The sequence below is a fragment of the Parambassis ranga genome, chromosome 13 (assembly GCF_900634625.1).
Source record: "Parambassis ranga chromosome 13, fParRan2.1, whole genome shotgun sequence".
Taxonomy (NCBI): domain Eukaryota; kingdom Metazoa; phylum Chordata; class Actinopteri; family Ambassidae; genus Parambassis; species Parambassis ranga.
In genome coordinates, this window is record NC_041033.1 from 21212303 (window position 1) to 21236432 (window position 24130).

At 43.5% G+C, this 24130-nt stretch overlaps 1 protein-coding gene across 2 annotated transcripts in view; it reads left to right on the forward strand.

Moving 5' to 3' along the window:
• Window positions 1–24130, forward strand: part of nova2 (NOVA alternative splicing regulator 2) — a 65774-nt gene that overhangs the window by 23145 nt on the left and 18499 nt on the right. For both annotated transcript variants that reach the window (XM_028418794.1, XM_028418795.1), the window contains one exon: window positions 20814–20980. In XM_028418794.1, coding sequence (XP_028274595.1) covers window positions 20814–20980 — 167 coding nt within the window. The remainder of the gene's footprint in view (window positions 1–20813; window positions 20981–24130) is intronic.

A 24130-nucleotide genomic window follows, 5' to 3' on the forward strand; every position in this document is an offset into this window, starting at 1 on the left:
TCTCTTTATTTTTTTTGTTTGTGTTGCTTATAAATAAACCCTGAAATAAGTCCATATAGGAAAAAAAAACCCAGAAAAAACACCTTGAAATGATTTTTTACTTGTTGATCTATAAGCACAATTCACAGCCTATTTAAACTCTATGATATTTGCAGTGTATTTACTGTAGCAGTCCTGATGCATTGTGTTATTGCTGAGTGCATACATGCAGCTGAATTTGAAGAAACGTTGGTGAAAACAGCACCGCTTCTTCCTTTTTTTTAAATATATTTGTATGTGTGTGACGTCAGGCAGCAGGCAGACAGGCTGAGTAATGCTTCTGTACCAGTCAGTGCCATGCTGGCTGACAGACAGACGATCATATCCCAGCACTCAGAGAGAGAGAGAGAGAGAGAGAGAGAGTGGAGCTGCAACACTTTCATCGCTTGTCACAGGCAGAAATGTTTTCATCAGTTTTTCAGATTCATGCCGTAGCAGGAATGATAATTAAATGATAAAAAGCAGCGAAATTTAGTTCACTCAAATACAAATAGGTTGATATTTAATATGTGATGCCAGAAGAAGTTATATTCATGTCTTCAGTTTCCCTTCAGGGCACTTGTTTTTATATATTTTATGATATTTTACAACAACCTTCAGATGACACGCAGACTGTAGTGGAGACAGTGTGGTTTAAAAGGTCAAATTAAAAGTGGCGGAAGCTTGTTGCTTCCCTCCAAAGTGCCTCTCTGAGTGTGTTTCTGTGTTCAGACGCTCCGCTGGGAGCTGAACCCTGAACTCTGGCTGAGTGAACTCACGCAGAAAGAAACTCCTCAACCTGAGCAGCATTAATAACACACTGACATACAGCTCTGTCAGCCGCCGCACATTTTGATGCACATGAACCAGCAAAGCAAAAAAACGAGTAGGCTTCCAGACAAGCATCTTGTTTATTAGCATGTTTAGCTTGTTTCTGATGGTTTATCAGCAGCCTAATTGTGATCATCACCCATATAAAACCTTCTGTCCAGATGCTTTTGCTTCCTGTTTCTGCTCCTGACTTTGGAGCACAAACCTGATTTCATGCACAGGATCCCTTCACATGTGACTTGCTAACACACAGATCAGACAGGACAGGTGTAGTGTAGCATGTAGTGTGATCGTCAGATAAGCTGCAGTCACTCTGAGCCATGCTGACAGGGCTGCTGCTCCTCCTCCTCCTCCTCCTCTACCTCACCACATCAGTCAGTCCCCTGCTGCCTGCAGACAGGCATGGCTAATCAATCTGTACACCACATCTGCCACATGGAGCGCTGCGACAGGAGCGTCAGGATACACCCACCTGAAATGGGCCCGCATTGCTTTTCTGTGCCTCTCAGCCTCTGTTGTGTCTCTGTCTGGTCTGTAATTCTGCCTGTGTTAATCTGCAGGATTGAAAAAACAGCCTAACTGACGATTAGAAATGAAGACATTAGCAATCGAAATTGGCGTTCCTTCATCTCGGTGCTTTCTCTCCCTCTCTTTCTCCATTTGCTGCCTTTGTGTTTAGACTTTTAATAAGGTTGTTGAGAGTCCCAGCGAGGCCATCCGTAAATAGAACAGCAGGAATATGGCCGGCTTACCCACAGATCAATGCTGCACTGAGCATGCAAGTGTAAACGCAGGATTCTCAACTCTTGCCTGTCTGTAAGTGGGTGCCTTTTTAGCCTCTGTGTGTGTGAGTGTGTGTGTCCTTGGGAAATGTTAGGATAATGCATTCTGTCAGTGAAATACGACTGTCATAAACCCAAACACTTTCACTGCCTCTCCTTGCTGCACTGCACACACTCGCCCTTGGGATAATCATCATTGATCACCACTGCAGATGTGTGTGTGTTGTTGTGTGTTTGTGTGTTTACTTGCTAAGATGATGTGAGAAACAGTCATTAGAGCTTGACCGTAACTATTCCTTTTTTCTTTTTTTTAATGAACCCACAACTTCTTAACTTAGATGAGCAGCAGTGCTTTGATCCACACGTTTGATGAAAGCTTTTTTTGTTAAGACCTCAGTGTTTCATGGGTCCATTTGGAGGGGAAAGAATCCCTGGAGGGCCGTAAGTGGTGTGTCTTTTTTGTAGCTCGACTTTATTTGGAATAAAGAGAGAAGAGGTGAATTACATAGGCAGCAACGAGTGGACAAAGATGCTCTTATTAATAAAAAAAAAACAAATTCAGCCAACAGAAAATTGGCTTAATTGCAAGATTTTTTTTTTTATAATTTATTGAATCTATTTTTTCTTTTTGCTTGGATGAAGTCGCATCCTTTACCCTTTAGGTCCCTTTAGTATTAGATCACAGGTGGACTGCCGGCTCACACCCAAACACAGGAGCAGCCTTTTTTTTTTCTTGATTACAAACCTGAGCAAAATGGTTTCTGTTGTGTCCTCATGTGAGCTTCTTTACTCACAGTAGGAACAAATAACAGACTCCAAATGAACCTGGATGTCATCCTGGAGATGAATGTGAAACATGAATCTCTGATATGTGTGGAAAAGGCTTACATAAGGGAAGAGGAGGGAAAGGAAAGAGATGTGAAGTGAGAATGCAGCATTGTGCGCACGCGCCTGAGTGAGACTTAAAGAGATTCCACCTGCCACTCTCAGCATCATGGCGCCCCACAGTAGCTCAAACTGCAGCGTCACTGTGAAGCCTCTCTCTGCCTCTCCTTTGTGCCCGGCTGAGGTGCATCTCTCACCGGGTAAGTGAGGCACCGCCGCCTCCCGGCTTCACTAGCGGCCTGCAGCCTGACAGGACACACAGCCTCAGGGAGGCAGCTGGACTCTGGGTGAAGCTGTTAAACACATTCTGGAGTGATGCTCTTGATCCACCTCCAGGTCTGATTTAGATGTGGAAAAGTCATTTCCAAAAAGAAGGTTTCTGACAGCTAATCTGCTGAGTTTGTCGCTGAGTTTGTTTCCAAGCATACGGTTTCAATATTTGTCTGATTTGGCGGTGGCTTTTATCGTTGAAATTGCATCAATTTGTCTGATTAGAACTGGGCAGTAATCAGAGGAAGGATTTCAGTCAAACCTTTGGATTTGTTGGATCATAAAACTGAATCATTTTTTCAAGCTGTGCAGGTTTCTCCACACACGGTGACCTCAGGGTTTACTGCAAACAACACAGAAACCTACTTTGGGTTTTTTTTGTTCATGCAACTTGTAGTTTGAGTTTTGATTTTCCTACCTTTACCTATGACCTGTTTTTCTAATGTGTGATGACTGCTGTATCAATACTTTTTCCACAAGAATCATTAACGATTCGTGTAATCTAATTAAATCATTTGACTGAATGGCTGCTGCATCATAAAGAGCTATAGATTAGGGAGGCTAGTTAAAGTTTTTATTTGCTCCTGTGTGTGTGTGTGACAGGGTGAAGAGTCCAGTCAGCACATAAAACAAAGAGAAAGAAGGAGGAGGGGGAGGGAGGTGAAGTAGTGAGCAAAAAGAGTGAGTGAAATAAAGAGGAGAAAGGAGTAAAGGCAGCAGGAGGAGGAACAGCTCAATGTGCAGAGGTTTGTATGAGCTCTGAGGGTTTCCAACTGTCGCAGACAATAGGTGGAGGCAAGGCACTCTGTATCACAATAGGCTCTTTGACCCCGGTCAAACCAGCGGGGGGAGTGACAACAGTGGAGGAGGAGGAGGCGAGAGGGAGGGTGTCCCCATCTGTTTCAGTAGGAGAGAGTGTGTGTGTGTACATCTGCACTTTGCAATGTGGGATCAAACTTCTGCATCGTCTGTGGAGCTCTGCTGTCAGCATGCATTGAAAAATGGAGGCGCTGTGGTTTATTTGTGCCCTTTTTAAAAATGTGCATCTGTTGAAAAATACTTACCCATAATGCTTTGCTGGTTCACTTTTTGCTACAACATACAATACCTAAATAAAACCGTGGATTAATAGCTGCACGTGTGCAACATGGAGCTGCACGGTCTGTCTGAGAGAGAGAGAGACTGACGGCATTTAGTAAATATTGTTTTTATGTTCACTGCGTGACAACCCTTCAAAAAATGTTCTCGACCCAGACTTTGATAAACAATGCCTCAGGCCGAGCCTAAGTCAGCAGGCTCTAACTGATGGATCTCTCTCTGTCTCTCTCTCTCTCTCTCTCCCTCCTGTCACCCAGCTTCTCGTATCTGTCAGTTCTTGTGACAAAGCTCCTCTCTGTGAGGAGCTTGGCTAAGCAACATGGCCCGGCCCCTCTTCATAAAACATCTTTATCATGTGCAGAAACGACACACACACACACACACAGTGCAATTTCAGCTAGTTTGGCTGCAGAATATTGCTTGCTCTCTGTGTCTCTCCCTCTCCTTCCCATAAATAGCAGACATAGCTAGATTTGTCTCTGTGTCACCATGGCAATTTGCTGCTTTCACAACCTGCTATGACGATAGTACCCAGACTCGGTGTGTGTTTGTTTGATGCAGGTTTTGTAGAGGTACAACACAGACACACACACAGACATATACACACACACACGCTACCCCCATCAGACAAAGCAGAGGATTGTGGGACTGCACACCCGTTGCCTTGGTGATGAGAATCAAAGTGACAGCTCTCCTAGAGGAGGAGGAGTCCCCTCCTCCTTTTCCTCCTGCTTCCTAGCTCCCTCTCTCCTCCCTAGCAGGTGTAAGAGAGTGAGAGGGTGAGACAGAGAGATGTCTTTCTTCCAATCTTGGTCAGCTTCCAGATCCTCTTGCCTTCTGTCCTTGAGAGACGCTGAAATAAGCAGCACTGGTAGGAAGTTGAGGCTCTAATTTGTGTGTCAGTTTTTAATAACCTCATAAATTACAAATGCAGTGGAACATTAAGTGAGGCCTTGTTGGAAGAGCTGGTCACAGGGCCTCAGACACAATGTGCCTCATGCATCTGTACAGTTAGCATCAAAACTTTATTGAAAACGATCTGTTAACAAAGCAATGTTAATTTAACACACTTTCATACACACACAGTGAGAAATGTGCTCCGTCCTGATTGGCTCACCACAACAATGATACTTAGCGTTGGTGGTAACCATGGCAACATCCCTCTGGATGCACAAAGGGGTCAGATCTAAAAGGTCTAAATCTGCTAATGTCTCTGAGTACCTCTCACACACACACACACACTGACACAGATGTGTGTGTGTGGAACTGCTCTTAAAGGAGCAGGTTCCTTCACTATAGACTCCTGCTTTGTGTGGGAGCGCCATTAGCTTTAAGGAGGAGGAAGGTGAGCGTCGCAAACAAAGAGTCGCTTTGAGGAGAGAGAGAGAGCCAGTTGTGAAATTGCATTTTTCCCGTCTTTACAGACCCCCAATCTCTGGCAGAGGGACAAAGGTAACCCTCTGGGACCCCTTAACCCCTCTGTCGCACACACACTCATACATACATACACACACACACGCACACACCACTCTCACAAAGGAGCTGGTTCCACAGCTGCCTCGAGTCGCCCCATCCCTCCCCACTTCCATTATTTTTAATCCCCCAGTGAAAGCTTCCCAAATTTCTCCCCCCTTTCCCAGCTCCCTCATAAACACCCGCCCCCCATTTACTCATACAACACTGCCTACCACCCCGCCCCCATGATTAATCCCCCTCCTTTCCCAGTCTGAGGTCTTGCAAAGCCGTCAGCTGTCATACCGTCTCTCTGACATGCAGGCTGGACTCTCACTTTAATTATGAAGCTCTGAGCCTGATTACAGCGTGTGTGTGTGTGTGTGTGTGTATGTTTACATGCAATGTACAGATGTGTGTTTACTGTCAGGGGTCAGACAGGACTCAGTGTCTCAAGTCACACGACAGGTGGATTACCACCGAGGAAGGTGATGACTGGCTGATGGGGCTCATGAACTCTGACCCAGCAGTGATTGCAGGTTGATGGTTTCCCCATCTACCGTCTGATGTCCTTTCAGCCTTTACTGGTGTGAGTCTTCACTAATAATGGCACTATTATAATAATTTTTTACTCTTAATGACGACTAAAACAAAAGAAAAGAAAAAATTAGGCCGCTACTGCAGGTACAGCTTTCACTTTGAGTCATCTTTTTAACCTCAAGGAACAGCCATCAGCTTCTTCTCTTTGCAGCCTCTTTGTTTCCCAGCAGTTATCAATTCCCACATTTCAATGTGTGTCATCTCATCAATAAACTTGCACCACATTCTGTAAAAACTTTTCTTTTATCCTCCTCCAGCGTGCAGCCGCCTGTTGTTTCCTCCGTCATGCTGTAAATCATATAACCATGTTCCATATGGTTGTCATTAATAAAGCTGAGGTCACACTTCCAGTCAGACCCCACCCGCCGCGCTCACACGCACGTGACACACACACACACACACACACACACAATAGGGTATACATGTGCACACAAACACACACACGGACTCACACACCACTTTGTAGAGAGCGAGGCATATAGATAGATAGAGAAGGAGAGAGAGGGAGCTAATTAGTGTTTTAGCTGATTGCTAATTGCCACTTTCTTCCGCCTACTTACACACAACACCGAGAAAGAGAAGAAGAGAGCGGAGCAAGCAGCAGAGGCACTTTCTCCTCCTGCTTCTATCAGAAACTTGTTTCATTTACTTCTAATTACACACGTCCATCAGTACCTTGAAGCCTGCACACACACTGGAGGAGTGTATCCTCCCGCCTCTGCCCTGTTTGAGCTTCTTCCTGACTTTTATGGTGCAACTTTTTACTGTAGAAAGAATCTGATGTCCAGCCAGGAATGAGTTGTCTCAGAAGTTACTGTTGCACAGAACAGTTTGTTAAGTCCAAAGTTTTTACATTCTCCTCAGCTGTCAGGAGCTGCAGACAGGGCCCTGCCTATGTTTGCCTGTGCAGGCGCATCATAAAAGCATCTGAACACAAATCTGTTGGTGTAGCTTTCAACAGTTTGACTATTTTATGGAACTTAACATCATAAAATAATCATAGAATTACGTTTTTATTTTTTTGCAGGCAGCCAATAAGAACACAGCCAGTTACTTGTATCAAAGACAGTAAATATTTTATTTATTTCCTACTGTTTACTAAACTCCTGAAGTGCCTGCAACCACAGCCTTCTCAAATATGCATTCAGACACAATGATACAACAATCGATCATTAGTTTTAGAGACGATGTCACTATAAGAGCTCGATTTGTTCTTTCGTCCAGAGTCACTTCCATTCCACCCTCACCAGTCCAAACTATTATGGATGACATGAGACGACACCGGACAGAAGCCAGAAAACAACTTTTAACACTGATTCTCCTGTTCAGTCAGACTAAAGGGAAACGACCCGACTCTGCTCAGGCGCTGATCAGATTTCTGCCAGTGTAAAAGTTTGGTTAGAGTTACAGTGGAAGTCGTCTTCGTCTTCTTCTTCTTCTTCTTCTTCTGCCGCAAAGTTTTATTTGTTTTTCCAATGTGGATTTATGTCATGCTGGAAGACGAGTGTGTTTGAGTGTGAACTCTCAGGCGGTTTTACCAGCAGCGTGCGCAGCAACGAGCCCAGAGTTCAAGCTTAGTTGAGGATGTTTTGGTGGGTGAGACTCTGCACAGTTTTCACTTTCTCAGGCTACGTGTCCTCAGTACAGGGCCAAGTCCCAGCTCTCTCACACACGCACACACACACAAGGGCATACATGCTCTCACATGCACACTGAGAAACATGCACAGTTACACACACTGCAGTCCCAGCTGTAACAAATGGGGACCAGATTGTGTATGATGATGATGATGATGATGTAAAAGACCAGGCATGCTGGTCTCCATGGTTGACAAGCTTTGTTGGGTAAATGTTCAATGTGTGTGTGTGTGTGTGTGTGTGTGTGTGTGTGTATGGTCAAACCCCGATCCACGTGCCATGAGCTATTAAACTGCTCTTTTTGGTTCCCTGTAGAATTCATCATAATAGTGCTGCAGCCAATCAGATACAAGCATGTGAGAGAATGGATTTAATTCATTGTAACTCTTCTGTCTTTTGTTTGTTTATACTTGATGATTACATAATGGAACTTTTAATAACTTTACTCTGCAGCGGCAGAAATTACTTTATCGCTCAAACATTGGGTGAAAGTTTGTTCAAATTTAAATTCTTCCTCATGTTTTGCTTTTGGACATTAAGAATCAAATCTTGTTGTCAATCTGAAACAAGGAAACTGAAAACTTGTTTACTTCCAGACTTTGGGTGTTTCCACTGTCAATGTTTTAGACACTATGGGCTCATTGTTCACTGCACTGTAAAACTGAACTGCATTTGTGGTGTATTATACAGCTTTAATGATGTAAATCATAAAAGTAAAACTGATTTTCCTTTTGATAAAAAGCCTGCACATCAGTCTGATACTCACTGAAGTACAAATGCTTCATCTTTAAAGCATATTTAATTAAAGCATGCACATTAAAAAGTGATGAATGAATACAGTTTTAAGCTTAGATGCATTCAAGCACCATCAGAAAATCAGTGCTTTCTGCCTGTTTTTACAGCTGGTGTGTATGTTCCTTCTAAATTCTGACAAAGCTTTGTTAACATTATAATCTTTAAAAAAAACAGGAGCAAAACATGAAATTTATAATAAGCTTTAAACACCTAAATTGGCATCCCAGTGTTTGTTTGGAAATTAGAGGTGATTATCAGTCACTTACTGGCTGACTGTGAAGGTTCTTTTTCCCCTCTCATTATTATGTGGTCCAGTAAAACTCAATAAGCAGAGTCGGGCTCTAACATGGGCTCCATTAGCCCGCTGAGAGGCACATATGAATATGAAGCTGAGACATGGGCTGCTCAGCGTCAAAGAGAGAGAGAGAGAGGCTCCAGTTCAAACACCTGGCGCTCTGCAAAGTTGCGAAAACGATGATAAAGTGAGACGAGTGTTTTCATAACGCAGCTCAGCTCGACTGACAGACGTCTACTGTATCTGTGTGTGTGTTCCTGCAGCGCGAGTCAGAAGACAAAGGGTGTGTTCAGCTGAGGAGGGAGAGTGGAAGGAAATGAGAGGAAGTATTAGGAATGTGCACTGATAGAGCGAGGCTGGAAACAAACTGACAAAACTATAGAAAACGCTCTCAGTGTAAACAGGAAGTGATTTTGGGGCACAGTCTGAGTCTGAGGCTGTTTTCAATCACTCACAACGTCCTGGCAGTCACTTTTTAAAGATGAGAAATGGCTGCAGGACTCGTAGATGAATCTGTAAATGATCCTCCAAGTGTGAGAGCATAAATGGTCTCAGAGGGACAGAGGAAAGAAGGATGTGTGTGAGTGTGTGTGTGTTTGTGTGTGTGAGAGAGAAAAAGACAGAGACTGACAGCAGAGTTGGGGCAGCTGACGGGGTAAAGGGGGCAGTTGTAGTCACATGGGGAGCAGAGATGGATTTGGGGGGATTTGAGGCTATAGAAGGGTGGGGACGAGGAGGCTTAAGCCAGCTGACACTGTCCACATCATACACACACAAGCCAAAGATAGACAAACATCCTAATACACACAGAAAATAGAAAAATAAACACAAAAAACACTCGGTAAGGTGATCTCTCACAGTCACACACAAGAGCAGAAGACGGTGTGTAGATAACTTTGAGGCCTTGAGACGCAAGGCAGAGGGGTACAAGGAGGAGCTGTGTGTGTGTGTGTGTGTGTGTTGGGCAGGAAAACAGGTGTGGCTCCATTAAAGCAGTTGTGTGACACCGGATACCAACAGTGGAGATAACACTCAACGAGTTGAAGACAGAGTATTAGAGATGGAGTGTGTGTTTGGGAGAGATTGTGTATTTAAAACACACACGTTCAGCTGTGCACAAGGTCAGCGTGTTATCTGCTGAGCGGCGGCCTCATGTCGGCTATTCAAACACACCTTCTCTCTGCTCTCATGCAGACATAAATCAGTGCCTTTGAGCAAGGCATCGTCTGAACATATCCAATTTTTTTTATTCAGTGATGCAAGAAATCTTAATTCTACATCTAGAAATCAAATTTTGCAGTAGAAAATACCAACGTCCATTTATGTCACTTCATTATTTAATGACATGGTGTGTGTGTGTGTGTGTGTGTGTAAGAAGGTCGTCTGTAATTGTGCCTATGGCTCTGTGTTTCTGTGTGTGTGTGTGTGTGTGAGGGTGTGAGTAAAATCAGAGCGGCGTTGAACTCGTTTGGGGCATCCAAGAATTCACACGAGTTCCGGTTTCCGTGCAGGCCCTCCGAGGACACAAACGAGCTGTGTGTGTGTGTGTGTGGAAGACAGATGAGTATGCAAGTGATTAGGTGTGTATATATAGTTGTCTGTGGTCACAGAGTGAGATGTGTGACTTGCTAGAGAGCCGGATAGCTGAGCTGACTCTCTGTAGAGTGTGTGAGTGTGTCTGCGTTCTTTCCGTAAGTGTGTGAGTGGCTGCCTGCAATGTTACTGTTTTAATGACATGAGACAGGAGTGTGTGTGTGCGTGTGTTCCATGGGGAAGACCTAGTGGAACACATTAATACAGCTGTTGGTCCATGGTTCCCATTACTGGAGTCACTTCCTGTTTGTGACGTGTTTTGTCTGATCAGGATGTAATGGCGGCATCTTTAAGTAGCTCATGTGAGCTGTAAGTGTGAGTTCAGCTGCAGGTTACCCTCCGTCAGTAATGCGTGCTGATCTGAGCATGTGCAGAGGTAGCTCTCAAAGTCCATGACAGGTGGCTGGAGGGTTCAAGGAGGCGTAGTTATGCTGATTAGTTTGGTTTTTATTTCATTGTTAAGTTTGTTTTTTACTTGGTTATATATAAAACAGCATGGCTTGGGTCTCAGTTACCATGGTAACACCTCCTACCTTTTCTTCAGTGTGGATTCTGTCTGAGAAGAAGCACCTGACAGTCTTCATCATCATCTATATGTGATGCGGACTACATACTGTATGTGGTGGAGTGTGTGTGAGACCATGTGTAATAACAGTGTGTGCGTTCTGTGCCTGTGTCGTGTTGCTAACCCATTCACTTCAGTTCATCTTAATTAGAGCTCAGCTTTGCATCTCATCAAAGACTTTTTGTTCTTCCACACATTTATGAAGCATGCATAAAACTATGCAGAATTTTACTAGGAAACCACAAACAAGTCATAAATAAACTCTAAATCTTGCAGCGTGATTACTACGTTTGTTACAGTTCCCATACATCCATGTGCAGCTCAGCTCTCTGAGTGGTTATGCAGAACGTTTTCTGTTTTGGATAATTGAAAATTGCAACTCTGCACTGTCTGAGCCTGCACTGTGACAGTGGCTGCCATCCAGATGTAAACTCATCCAACATCTGTCCCATTAACCTGATTTGGCACCCTTCAACTTACTGCCATTTTGACAGTGATGATGATGTCAGTGCTGCTGTGGACTACTTTTTGGAGGTCTTAAATTACATTATGATGCATCACTGCTGGATGTTGGAAATGTTTCTTCTTCTTTATGACACCAACTTCTAAATCCACCATTATGCACACTCCATCCATCAAATAAGGGATGAATGTGACAACAGGTACAACACTGATGGAGAAACACACAGAGAGAGAGAGAGAGAGAGAGAGAGAGGTGGAAATAAAAAGGTGGAGAGGAACAAAAGATTAGCTGAAGATTGAGAAAAGGCCAAAAGGAGGAAAAAAGAAGTGAGGGGAAAGTCATGGCATCCTTTCAGCTGTTTGCTCGGCATGGGCCCGGGTCACTTGGGCAACACCAATCCTGCTGCCAAAGAAAGGGAGACAAGAAAGGAGAGGGAGGGGGAGGAGGGGGAGGAGGGGGAGGATGATGGGAACCAGGGGAGGAGAGTTGAACAGAGAGATTGTGAGAAAAAGCAGTTTGGTTTTTTGTCAGAAAGTGATCATCCCGTCTTTGATTTAATGAAATGCAAGAAGATCACCGATTCTTTCTTTGTAATTTAAGACCTGATCAGCTCTCCAGACTGCAAAAGTCATGCTGTCACAGAGGAGGACTGTGTGTCTTTAACATGGAAGACTTCGCATGATTTAGAGAAAAACAACCTTAGTTCTTTGAAAGTTGAAAGTCAGAGCGTTGATGCATAGACAAATCCAGTGAGATCATGTTTGTATGTTGCACTTTTTAATCAAATGGAACAGGAAGTAGACGGTGTTTCCTGTAAAGAAAAAGGTTGCACGGTTCAAACCACAGCTTGTAGAGAATCTTCTAAACCAGCCTTCAAAGTTGTGATTCATTCCCACGTCGCTTGGAAAAATCCTGAAAGAAAGTGGTGGGTGTTTATGAAGCATGCAGAAAACCAGCAAAAGGGACTGCGTGGATCGGAGGAGGGAAAGGACACGGAGGTGGAGGCTGGATGCAGAGCAGCAGGTCTCTCCAAGTGAAAAGCCTTACATCAGAGCAGAGGAATTCCTCCCTTTTCTTCCAGCTTCTTTTGTTATTCTTTAGAGAGAGTTGCCTTATTCTTCTCAGTGAGTGCTCTGTCACTGCCGAACCTCTACACAGATAAAGGAGGAGGAGGAGGAGGGGAGGAAGGAGATGGGGGAGAGAGTGAGTGAGCAGAAACACTGGGGGGGAGAGAGGCTGACAAGTTTTACTGTTCCTGCTGCTGCTTTAATTTTTTAAGTCACATAAAGGATAGCATGAAGTCTCTGAGGGCTTTTTTATATTTCAACTGTGAAAAATACAAATCTAAGAGAATTTTAAATAACTTGTGTGAAATATTTGTGGGATTTTTTGGAAGCTGGTCCATGCATCATTAGCTGACATTCAGCTATATGTAAAAGTCTAAACATTTGTAATATGCTTTTATTGAGTTGAAAGTTGAAAGTACTTGCATACGGAACTTTTCTCAAACACACAGAACTTTTTTCATGCTGTCACCTCAGCGTGCAGAGACACCAGGGTACCAGATGAAAACTTTCCTTGTTTTCTTGTTTCTTAAAGTCAGCACAGAGCTGTAAAGCTGCCCCCTCGGGCCTGTTGTCCACAGTAACTCCAAGATTTAATATGTTTTTCCTAATTGACCATGATTTTTTCTGGTGTAAATGATGTGGAAGCCAGTGGGAGAGCGTGTATTACAGCCCTGTAGGCACTCGAGGGAGACGAGATGAGGTCTCTGCCAGCCCTTTACAAAGCAACCATCACATTTTCATCCACATAAGCTGCAGTGTTCCACCAATCCTTCTCTGTCCTTCTTGCTTTGTTTTTTAACCCTTTACACTCCCTAGCTTTCTCTCTTCCCCTCCCTTCCTGTCTTCCTCCTTGTTTCCTTCCTTCCTTCCTTCCATTTTTCCTCTCTCCTCTTTGTGTCCTGTTTCTTTCTAATGAAGACTTGGTCGTTTGCAGCAGAGAACAGGTCCAAGTTTCCTTACTGCCCCTGATTACATCAGCACATGCAGTCATGCTCTCTCTTTCTCTCACACACATCTCACAGACTCTCTCTCCTTTTGGAATAACAAATCATTACATCACCAACAGCTGCCCAGCTGCATGAAAGAGTGTGTGTGTGTGTGAGAGGGGTGAGACTGTTAGTTGCCTAGGTAACAGAGCAGGAACAGTCAAGGGGTGAGGACCAAGTCCTCCACTGGATCACCGGTGCAGAGCAAAACATTGCAGTTTTCTATCCAGCCATTCTTCCTCTCTCTCCCTCCTCATCACTCCATCATCTGTATGGTCACTCTCTGCTTTTGTCCTCACAGCTGGGGTGCCTCGTTAGGCCATAAACCTCTTTTTAACTGGAAACTAAGGCCTGTGCGCTTGTTTCCATTGGCTTATTAAGGTGTCAGACAATGAACCCATCCATCTCTCAGTGTCAGAGGCCCATTGGTCACTTTCCCCATTGTTTTTGCATTACAGGGGACCATTGTGCTGAGAGACAGAAGGAATTTCAATATTTCAACGAGAGCAGGTTGACAAGGTGGCAGAAGGAGAAGTTTGGTCCTGACCAGGGAATTTAATGTGATTTCCAGGCACATAAACTGTTACATGAAACATGTGTGACACTCCAGCACCAGTCGGAGTTCAGATATAATCAGAATCAGAAATACTTTAATAATCCCAGGGAGAATCCTGCACCAAACCTCTGTTATATTAGCACCGAGTAGCTTCACCTTTTAATCTGAATCTTTTCATGAGGGAAGCAGCAGAGACTAAAGCTTCATGTGGACCCATAAAAACACCATTATCTACAGCTGACCTTCACGTCTTTGTCTCCGATTGTCCTCTCTCTGTCTTTCCATATACACTGTAGTCAATGTATATACCCTGTGGAAGACCAAGGTGTCGAGCTGCACGGCTAACAGCCGGCTAATCCAGCAGATCTGATTAAAGGTAGCCAGTTAACCTGAGCTTATCCACAGCCTAAGGAAATCTGTTTAATGAGCTTACATTAAAACCAGCCTCCATGTCTCACTGTGCTGGAGATGAAGAGTCATACTGTAGTTGTATCTCTCTCTCTGTTTGCCTTTCATCACATGTCTGGGTTTCCATCTGTGCCCCAGTCTTTCTTTCTTTCTGCACCTTTCTGTGTCTCCAGCTCTCAGTTTGCGACATAAATCTATCACAAAAATAAATCAGGGGAAAGAAATGAAGACACAACAAAACAGAGCAGACATCCATAAATAAAATATGACAAACAACGTGATTCTTTTTAGGTTTTTCAGTAATTCATATTCATTTTTGTCAGCATCATGTATTTATTGAAAACAAGAGAAGAAGACATCTGAAGGGACATCTCCTCTGTCCCACATCCTCGTTTTTTAGGCTTCCCTGCTTACATTCCTGTATACATCCAGCAGTCTTCCTCTCTGTGTTTCTGACATTACTTTGTTGTGACAGGTTTCACAAAGGTTTCTCTGTCTCCTCGTCTCCCCCTCGTCTCCCTCGTTCTCTGTTGTCACTCCATTTTGACATTGCTATTGTGACTATGTGTTGATCTGCCTCTCCCTCTCTGAGTTTCTGTCCATCCCTCTGTCTTCTCCCTCTCCCTGCTCTCTGCTTGATGCTCTTCAGATGTGACAGAAGTCGTGTGAACCCCTGTATCTCTTTCTATCGGTTGTCTTTCTCTCTCCTGCTGATGTGTTTTCCGTTAGAAGTGAAAAAGCTGCACAGCTCTGCATAGCAGGGCATGGACATCATGTACCTGTGAACACAGGACCTCTGGCGTTTCTGTCACATCTCGCCTTCCTCTTCCCATTCGGTGCAGATATTCCTCAAATATTCATGTTTAGAAACGTTTGAGAAACTTTTTCCAGAGATAGAACTTGAGGAAAATCTATGATTTCTTACAAATGGGTCACTTTGTAAAAAAAAAAAAAAATCACCAGAATATATCAGACGAGTTGTTTCGCACTTTTGTCACTCTAGGAGGCGGTTATTCAGCCTGACTGTAGTGAAAGCAGACTGTTTATGCCTTTAGTGGTTGCCTGAGCTGGAAAACAACATTAATAAATCAGGAGGAAATACATTTTTTTAGGTCATGGAAGCTCTTTGCTGAGGAGTTTTTTTTAAATCATGTCCTGTAAATTTATTAACATAAAATGTTCCTCAGAGGCAGCCGCATCATGTCAAACTTAAATTAATCCTAATTCATCTTTGTAGTCACTTGATCAGAGCACTGACTAAACTTTGCCTGTTTTCAACCACTTTTGTAGTCATTTCCTCCGAACGTCGGCTAAGGTACCTTAGTGTGGTGTAATGCTGGACTTTTAAGGCCTTTATTAGCCTTTAACATCCCTTTGTGTCGCTATTTGTTGCAGGCATGAGCTAAAATGCAACAAACCCAGTGCATTCTGGGTGATACGTTGTTGTACTACAGCCACATTTATATTGGTTGGGGTATACATTACCTCTCATAGAAGTCTGACTTGTGTTTGTCAGAAGCATTTTGCATATCGGTATTGGAGGCACTCTCTAATAATGCATCTAAACTGGATCAGACAGAGGATCACGCAGGCTTTCTCCTTATAAATTTGAAGTCTCCAAACTCAAGCAGAGATAAGCCCGATGACATCCACACAGGGATTATTTCCCCAGACTTTTAAGCCTCAGAAGACATTATTGATTCCACCTGTTTAATTCTGGACATCACGTGACCTTTTAAGCACTGGAAATAAAAATGTAATGTGCCTTTTTTTGTCAGCCTGAAGTGGCCAAGTTACTCCATCCACACAAGGGAAAGAATGAGGCTTCTAGCTGTTAGTTGTCATCATTGTGAGCACTCCCCTCATACAAACAGAGTAAACCAACTGAACGTCATGTGTCTTCTTCAGAGGGCCGACTCGACCTCTTCCACCGCAGTGTGCAGTCACTTTGATCCCTGCCATGTTAACGTGGCTCGATCAGGGACATTCTACTGTCTCTCATCCTGGAGTTCATCCAGCAGCATCAGTATGTGTCGCCATACTGAGAATGCATATGCTGCTGTGAGTCAGACATCAGAGGAGAGGCTGCTCTGTGTGCTTTCAGTCTGCTACCTCCGGTGCCTCTCCGGTCATCGGGGAGAGGAGGAGGAGGAGGAGGAGGAGGAGGAGGAGGAGGAGGAAGGAGTGAGTCATGTTAGTTAGACTTTAATAAAAAACAACTGCCAGGGTCCACAGCCTGGATCCTGATGATGATGACTGTTCTGGTCTTATATGAGGTGGTGTTGGGTCACTTGGTCACTATGGAAATGGTGAGCTGAAGGACCATGCGTGCCGTTTATGTGACACACAACAAACCATTTATCAAAACTGCCTCGATGAAGAGATTTCTGGGATATTTCTGACATTAGTCTCTGGTGTGTGCTGATGCAGGTGTTTCATCTCAGGAACCTGAAACCTAGGCCCTTAAGACTTTGGATTTCCGTTGTATTTTATAACCTGTGACCTTTTGTGGTTTTCTCCACTCTTTCTTCTTTCATCAATTTTGTAACATTTCGCCCTTAAGTGCATCTCAGATTGCCCTTAAATGCTGCAATAAACTCTCCTGAAGCTTAATAAACTTAGCTGAAGGTATACCTGGAACTCATTTTCACTTCTTGATAGAGTCCCCACTGTAGTCTGTGCCCATCTATAGCAATGTTAAATACACTGTTCATATATTTTACAAAATGTGTTATGTAAACTGTCTTTTAACAGCATTGAACAGATATTACTTCAGCAGCTGCAGCATGTCAGGTTTGGAAGCAGCCTCCAACTGTTAAAATGTTGAAAAGGATGAGGTTCATTTTACAAGCACAATACACACACACACACACACACACAGTGTGTTTCTGCACCAGCATTGACTGCCAACAGAGCTCCCTCTCAATCACTGAGGGATGCATAAATTCTGTTTCTGTTTGGCATTTATATGTCTGTGTGTGTGCTTGATTGAGTGGACGTGTATGCGTTCCTGCAGGGAAAACAAGACCTAATAAGCATGCTAACGTTAATTAGCCTGCACCTCCAAAGAAAAGATTAGAAGAAGAGTTAAGAAAAGATTTAAAGTCTAACTACTGAAGATGCAAACGGATCAGAAAAACAGACAGAATTTAAAAATGTACATGTGTTTTTCATTCCTGTGTATTGACATCAAACTTTTTCCAGGTGTGATGCAAATTCTGGCTGCCAACATTGACAGCAATGAAACGAATCGATTCTGATCGGCTGTAGCTCTTATATCTAACATCATGTTTATTGCTACAGTAACAGCAGTAGCTGATAAAGTAGTGTGATGCTACCCTTAGTGACTAATGGTAGCATCACAACGTTAGCCCTTAGAGGTTTCACAAAGCCGCTACCCATCCAACATACAACAATAGCACGGATAACTACTTACTGACTTTTTTTATTAGCTAATAGATTGAAACTAACCTGCTTTAAAAAGAGGATCTGTGGTTGAATGAATGAATGAATGAAAGGAAAGAACTGGCAGGCAGAGATGCAGATGCAGTTCCATAAGTCGCCACTTGAGGGCTGGCTCCAAAAGTGAGTCAATCCCCAAAGACCTCCATGTTAAAATGTCCAACTTCACAGCAGAAATGAACATATTTACAGCCTGGTATAAACATGTTGGCCTTCACTTATATTTTCCCACTCAGATAAAGGCTGTAGTTTTTTATAACACATCGTTTAATTATATAAAGGCCTAAAGGTAAGAAGTAAGACAGATCTTTATTTATATTTACACCTTCGCACATAATTCCATCTTTATATAATGTAATTGGATTGACTCACTCATGTCTCCACTGATACTGTACATAAACCCCTTATTCACTTCATATAGTGTGTTGTATATTTTTGGCAAACTCACTGATCTCTGGGTAAATATTTCGCAATAAAATTAAGCAGGTCTTTGTTGCCATGGCACAGCTGTACAGCAGCTTCAATATGATCTCCAGTGACAGAATGGCCTTTTCCGCTACTGCTACACACACACATGCACACAGTCAGAACACAAACCCACACTCACACACTCATGCCAAGACAATGGCCTGCTAAACCTTGTTTCTGATTGGACGAGTCCAGATTACCCAGAGGGCACCAGCTGTCGGGGAGAGGCGAGGCCCAGTTTTCTCAGTATCAGTACAAACTCACACACACAGACACACACACACACACACACTGCACTGGTCATGTCATTTCTCACTAATCCTGAATAAAATGCAGGAAGAGGTGTACACGTTAGCATGTGAAACTTGTGCTAATGTTCAGTTAGCGTGATTTGTTCGCTTGTCGTCATGCTCGCCCGGCTAAACGGAGGCATTCAGCTGCTGTCAACAGGGAGCGTCTGTTACTGCTGTCAGCAGACTGTAAAAATAGGAATGGTCACTAATACGGCTGTAATGCTAACAAAAGGTCCAGCGTGCCCAGGTAGCCAAACTCAGCGACTGCCTAATGTGCTGTGTGTGTTTTATTTTCAGTCTCTGTTGTCACTGCTGCAGCCTTTGTATCTTAATCCTCTGGCTTCATTTTAGTCTTTTAAAGTATAAGAAGGAACAATTTCACCTTTTCAGAAACATCCACTGACAATTATTTCCATGTTAGCTCTGCTCTTTTGTGTTTTTTTGCCTCCTTAATTGGACTCCCGGCTCCTTTGAGAACAGTGTAATTCCTGACAGAACAGGAAAGGTTATTTATGTCGTAAAAAAATCTCTTCATTGGCTTCTTGAACTCTCTGCCCTTTATCAGTCCCCAGCTCTCTGTCTCATGCATACATGGAGCAGATTTTAACCCTCAGTCTCTCCCTGCTGGCTCGGCCCCGCAGCCACAGAGGGCCAAACCGATACAGTCCAACAATGCAGGGAGAAAGAGGGGAGGGGACAGGAAGTGCTGAGTGACACGCTGCTGGGCCGAGATAAGAGGAGATCCCACTAAATACTGGAGTCAAGGGAGAAGAGAGAGAGAGGGAGGAAGAGGAGGAAATCAGGGAAGAGGAAGGGAGAGTAAGGAAGAGAGGAGAGACAATAACTGAAAAAGGGTGTGTGGGTGAGAGAGATTTACTTTTTTTTGTTTTTGGCCTAGATTCTCCTTGTCATCTGTTAGCACTGCATCCACAGCGTGTTTATTCATTTTTATGCAGAAATATCAGCTGATTTCCACCTTTAAACAAACCTAATAGCAACTTTTTATGACCCCAAAATGAAGAGATGTCTTGTTTACCGCTGTTGTTTGTATTATCTCATTAGATTTCAGTGATCAAATTAAATAATAATTTACATGAATTTGAATTTTTTTGCTGTCCTATTTTGACCCTTCAGATTTGTCTTCCAGCCCCATGTGGAGGCACTGACCCCATGTTGAGACCTTCTGACAAAATACTGCAGCTCAGACCTTTCAATTTAATTTGCACTCATGATGCATGCTGCATTATTCATTCAAACGGAAACACAACTTATTTCCATGTGGTAGGAAAATAGATGAAAACCAATAATAGCCTGATGGAATCAAATCTGAACACACCGATTCATCTGATCAGTTATGCAGTCATTTGTATTGTTGTTCTGAAGTCTCCGCTCGAGCAGAAAACGTGTCCGTGTGCTGCTACAGATTGCCGTGTTTATAAATGTTCTGCTTTATCGCCAAATCAGTCACTGTAGTAAACACGGCGAGAGAAAACTAAGTGCAGTGCACACAGTGTCTACATACAGTAGCAAACACAAACAGTCTGAGCGAGCGAGGATAAATCCCAGCCCAAATCCTCTGGACCTCCACAGCCTTTTTGATTTGTGTAATGGACTTTATCCAGTTCATTTGGAGCTGATATAAATCTTAAAAAATACATTTTTTTGTGCTCACACACACACACACAGCCCAAACTGAAGCAGGAAGTTTGGAAATCATCGTGGTGTGTTTTCATTTTCATATGATGGGGGACTTATTTTCCTGGAATCCTGGCGACAGACAGACATATGTTTTACTTCACATGTGATGAGAAGAAATGTGTTTTTATTTCCTCCATTTCTCTGACACAAATTCATCCTTCTTCATTTGGATCTTTGATTCAGTTTCTGATAATTCTGTGTTGTCTCCCCCTCTCTGCTGCGGTTACTATTTGCTGCTGCAGCGGTGTCATTTCCCAGCGGGGATCATTACAGTTTCTGTGCCATCTTTTCTTATCTGCACAGTTTTTTTTTAAAGCCGTATGCGCCATGGTTGGTTTTATTTCCATTCAGCAGCACATGAAATGATGAAAAGAGAAAATTCTGAATGTCACAAATGTGACGGCATCGAATGTGAAAATAAAATTTGAATGACATTCATCTCAATTTGACTAAACGACGAGGTGACGCGTCGCCGTCTTTTTCTTCTTCTTTGTGGTGTAAAGATGCAGATTTGTGTTATTTGTGTATCGTCTGCACCTCTGTTTGCTGTCACACACTGACCCGTGTGTGTGTGTTTCTGTTTGTCTGCAGGGACGACAGAGCGGGTGTGTCTGATTCAGGGGACAGTGGAGGCGTTGAACGGTGTCCATGACTTCATCGCTGAGAAAGTGAGGGAGATGCCCCAGAGCACCCAGAAGACAGAGCCGGTCAGCATCCTGCAGCCGCAGACCACCGTCAACCCGGACCGCGTCAAACAGGTCAGTCCGTTCTCCTCTGTTTGAAGGGGGAAACTCTGAGCCGTCCCTGGTTACTCACAAATTTGCTTAAAGCATAAATACAGTCATCCGTGTGTGTGTGTTTACTAGTTGTGTGTGTGCATGTGCCAGCTGGGTGTGTGAGGAAGTGGTTGCCTTTGGAATCACAGACTGTGTGTGTTTTTGTGGTCAGGTTGGGATTTTCTGTGTGAGTAAAACTGAATGAAGCACAAAAAATGTGGAAAGAAAGGAGATGAGTGGGGAGAGGAGAGGAGAGGAGAGGGAGAGGGAGAGAGATGAGATGGAGTTGGACAGGATGCAGAATTTGAGGTGTGAACATATAAACTGAACATGTGACATGAACTGCAGGCTTTACACACACACACACACACACTCACAGATCATGCCAGAAACCTATTCACGCCAGCAGGAAACAGTTTTCTGCAAAGGGTAGAAGTGTGAGTGAGCTCCCAGATAACTCTCTCTCACTTCACTTGGACCTATTTTTATGAAGCGCAGGGCAGTTAAGTCAGTATTCATCCACCCTACATTTACAATGTGACCCTCTATAGGGAAGTACTTATTGATTCCAGCCTCATAACGCTGCTGACTGTACTCTAAAACGCCGCCGCCATTGTAACAAAGTTTGCTGCTAAACTTTGTTTAATCCCACGGCAGACTCTTCCCTCTGCTGATTGTACAACTAAATCTAAGTGCCATTACCAGCTGTGTAATGGAGGACAATTAGTGCGGCCATTGATTATGATCCCAATCTGTTTAAGTGATTATCATCATTCTCTCTTCATGATTGCTCCCAATTGATTAGTCAAGTCTGGCATTGTTTCCATCTATTGACTGTTCAGGCCCGGCCAGACAGTGCATTCAACACGGGCATGCTCACACACACACACACACACACGCTGCAGTGGCTTTAGAAACTAAAGGATATATAAATATATAATAATTATTTACAGAGGCTGTTTTTCTTCCTCCTCTCTCAGCTCGGGTGTTGCAGTAGGGTTGCACACACCACTGCATGCGATTTCTCATCCTCTGTCACTAGCAGAATTTGGAGGGTGGAGAAGCAGAAGGAGTGCTACGCCTTTATAGTTTTGAATAATTATAGTTATCAGACTGTATACACGCACGCACTCACACACAGAGAAGGCCCTCAGAGACATCCTGGTTTTTGCAGAGTGCACAATCCTGTGCTGCAGTTATGAAGACAGGTTTATTTATTGTGTTGTTTTGTTCACTTGTGTTTGCAGGTATGGGTGGAAAGGTAAAGCCTACCCCGGAGATTACTGCTATAATTCATGTATTTGTGGGTAGCTGAGTGTCTGATAGGGTCTGTTTGATGTGGAGTTTGTCATCAGAGGATGAAGATGAGGAGGCCCTGCCATCCCTGACTGTGTGTGTGTCTTGTTAACTGATCATAAATGCAGTCTAATCTCATCATCAGTGAAGTCATTGCTGACATGTAGTGACGAGGCCTGGCCTTAGATTAGAAATAAAGATGGACGAAGCCTTGATTGAAGAGCTCCAGCCCTCGTCCTTTAACTATACATAATGTTAGGTCATTGTGTGCTGCACTTTTTGGCACTTTCATTTCTTGGCTGTGGAGGTCGCCTCTTAGACCAGAAGTGTAGTCGTTGCTGCAGTTTAGTGACACGTTTGATACAAGCTGCACCCTGCCGGGCTGAGATATATGAATGAAGCTCATGCATCTTTGCCTGTCTTTGGATTAGCCAGGAATTTAGGCGCACTCCCACTGCCAACGTGTCGACGGTCGGAGCCTTCCAAAGGGTTCGTCCACATTTTATTTACAGATTATGGTTTGATATCACTCCTCTGCAGAGGTCACTTCCCCCCCCTCGCTAAATCCTTGCTGCTGTTGCCAGGCAACCACAAGGTACTGTTCAGAGCTAAAAATGTACAATACATGCAGTGCATGATTTGTAAGGTGCAAATGATAATTTCTCATCTTTTTGTACAGATTTGAATTTAGGCTGCTTCAGGTTTTCTAAGATAAACTATATATATATTTATTTATTTATAGTTTTTTTTTTTGGTGTGTGTGTGATTCAGTTTGCATTGTCTGCATTGTAAGCATTAGGCTGACTGACAGCTGAGTAATGCTGTTTTGGATGATTTAAGCAGCCGTGGGGAGACAGGCAGGCTAATAGCAGCTGATATTTAGACACTTATAATAGAGGGCGAATCCCCCTGTTGCTCTTCAGGCTATTTATACCACGTCAGAGAGGCAACTAAATGGGTTTGTGCAGCATTTGACGACACACAGATACACACACACACACACACAGAAAGAAGCCCCACACTCAAACAACCTGCTGGATTCTGAACCTATGAAATTCATCATCAAGTCATGAAATAAACAGATTTAATAGCTTATTTTGCTCTTATATGTTTTCTAAGTTTTATATTTAATCCAAAAAAAATAATGTTTTGATAGTTAACCAAATAATATTGAATCCAGCCATCGATAAAATCAAACACACTCTTAAATAAATTCACTGTTAGTAAGCCAAGAAGTCTTCAAAGAGCCCAAACCAACCATTTACTTTGATCCAATGAATGCTGCTCGTACAGAAACACAGAGACCCTCATACACATGTGCGCCCCTGACAGATGAATCGGCGTCCGAGGTGTAGCGTAGTATTTTAGTTGTGGATAAAATGTCGTCTTCTTCTTGTCAAGAGCGCGGCTGTTGCAGCATGTGGTGATGGCATTTATCATGACGCAGAGGTGGGGGTGAGAGAGGGGGAAATATGGGAGCACAGAGAGAGAGAGAGAGAGAGAGAGAGGAGGTGTCTGAAGGATGTTTGTGGTGCAAAGAAACAAGAGCAGAATGTTGGAACAATAGAGGCAGGTACAGAAAGATGAGATGAAGATAGATGGAGCGAGGCAGAGAGAGAGAGAGGGCAGAGCCAGAAACAAGAGTCTAGCTGGCTGAGTGGGTGACTGAAAGCTGGAAGCTGATCTGAACTCTCGTTAGCCGACAGCTGCAAAGTGACGGAGAGCTTCACTGCAAGAAGCAGCTGCTGATAGAAAGAAAAACAGAGCAGCGACGACACCGACAGACGACGTGCCACGCTTCAAGGCCAGGACAAGAGAGCGGCAAGAGAGCGGCAA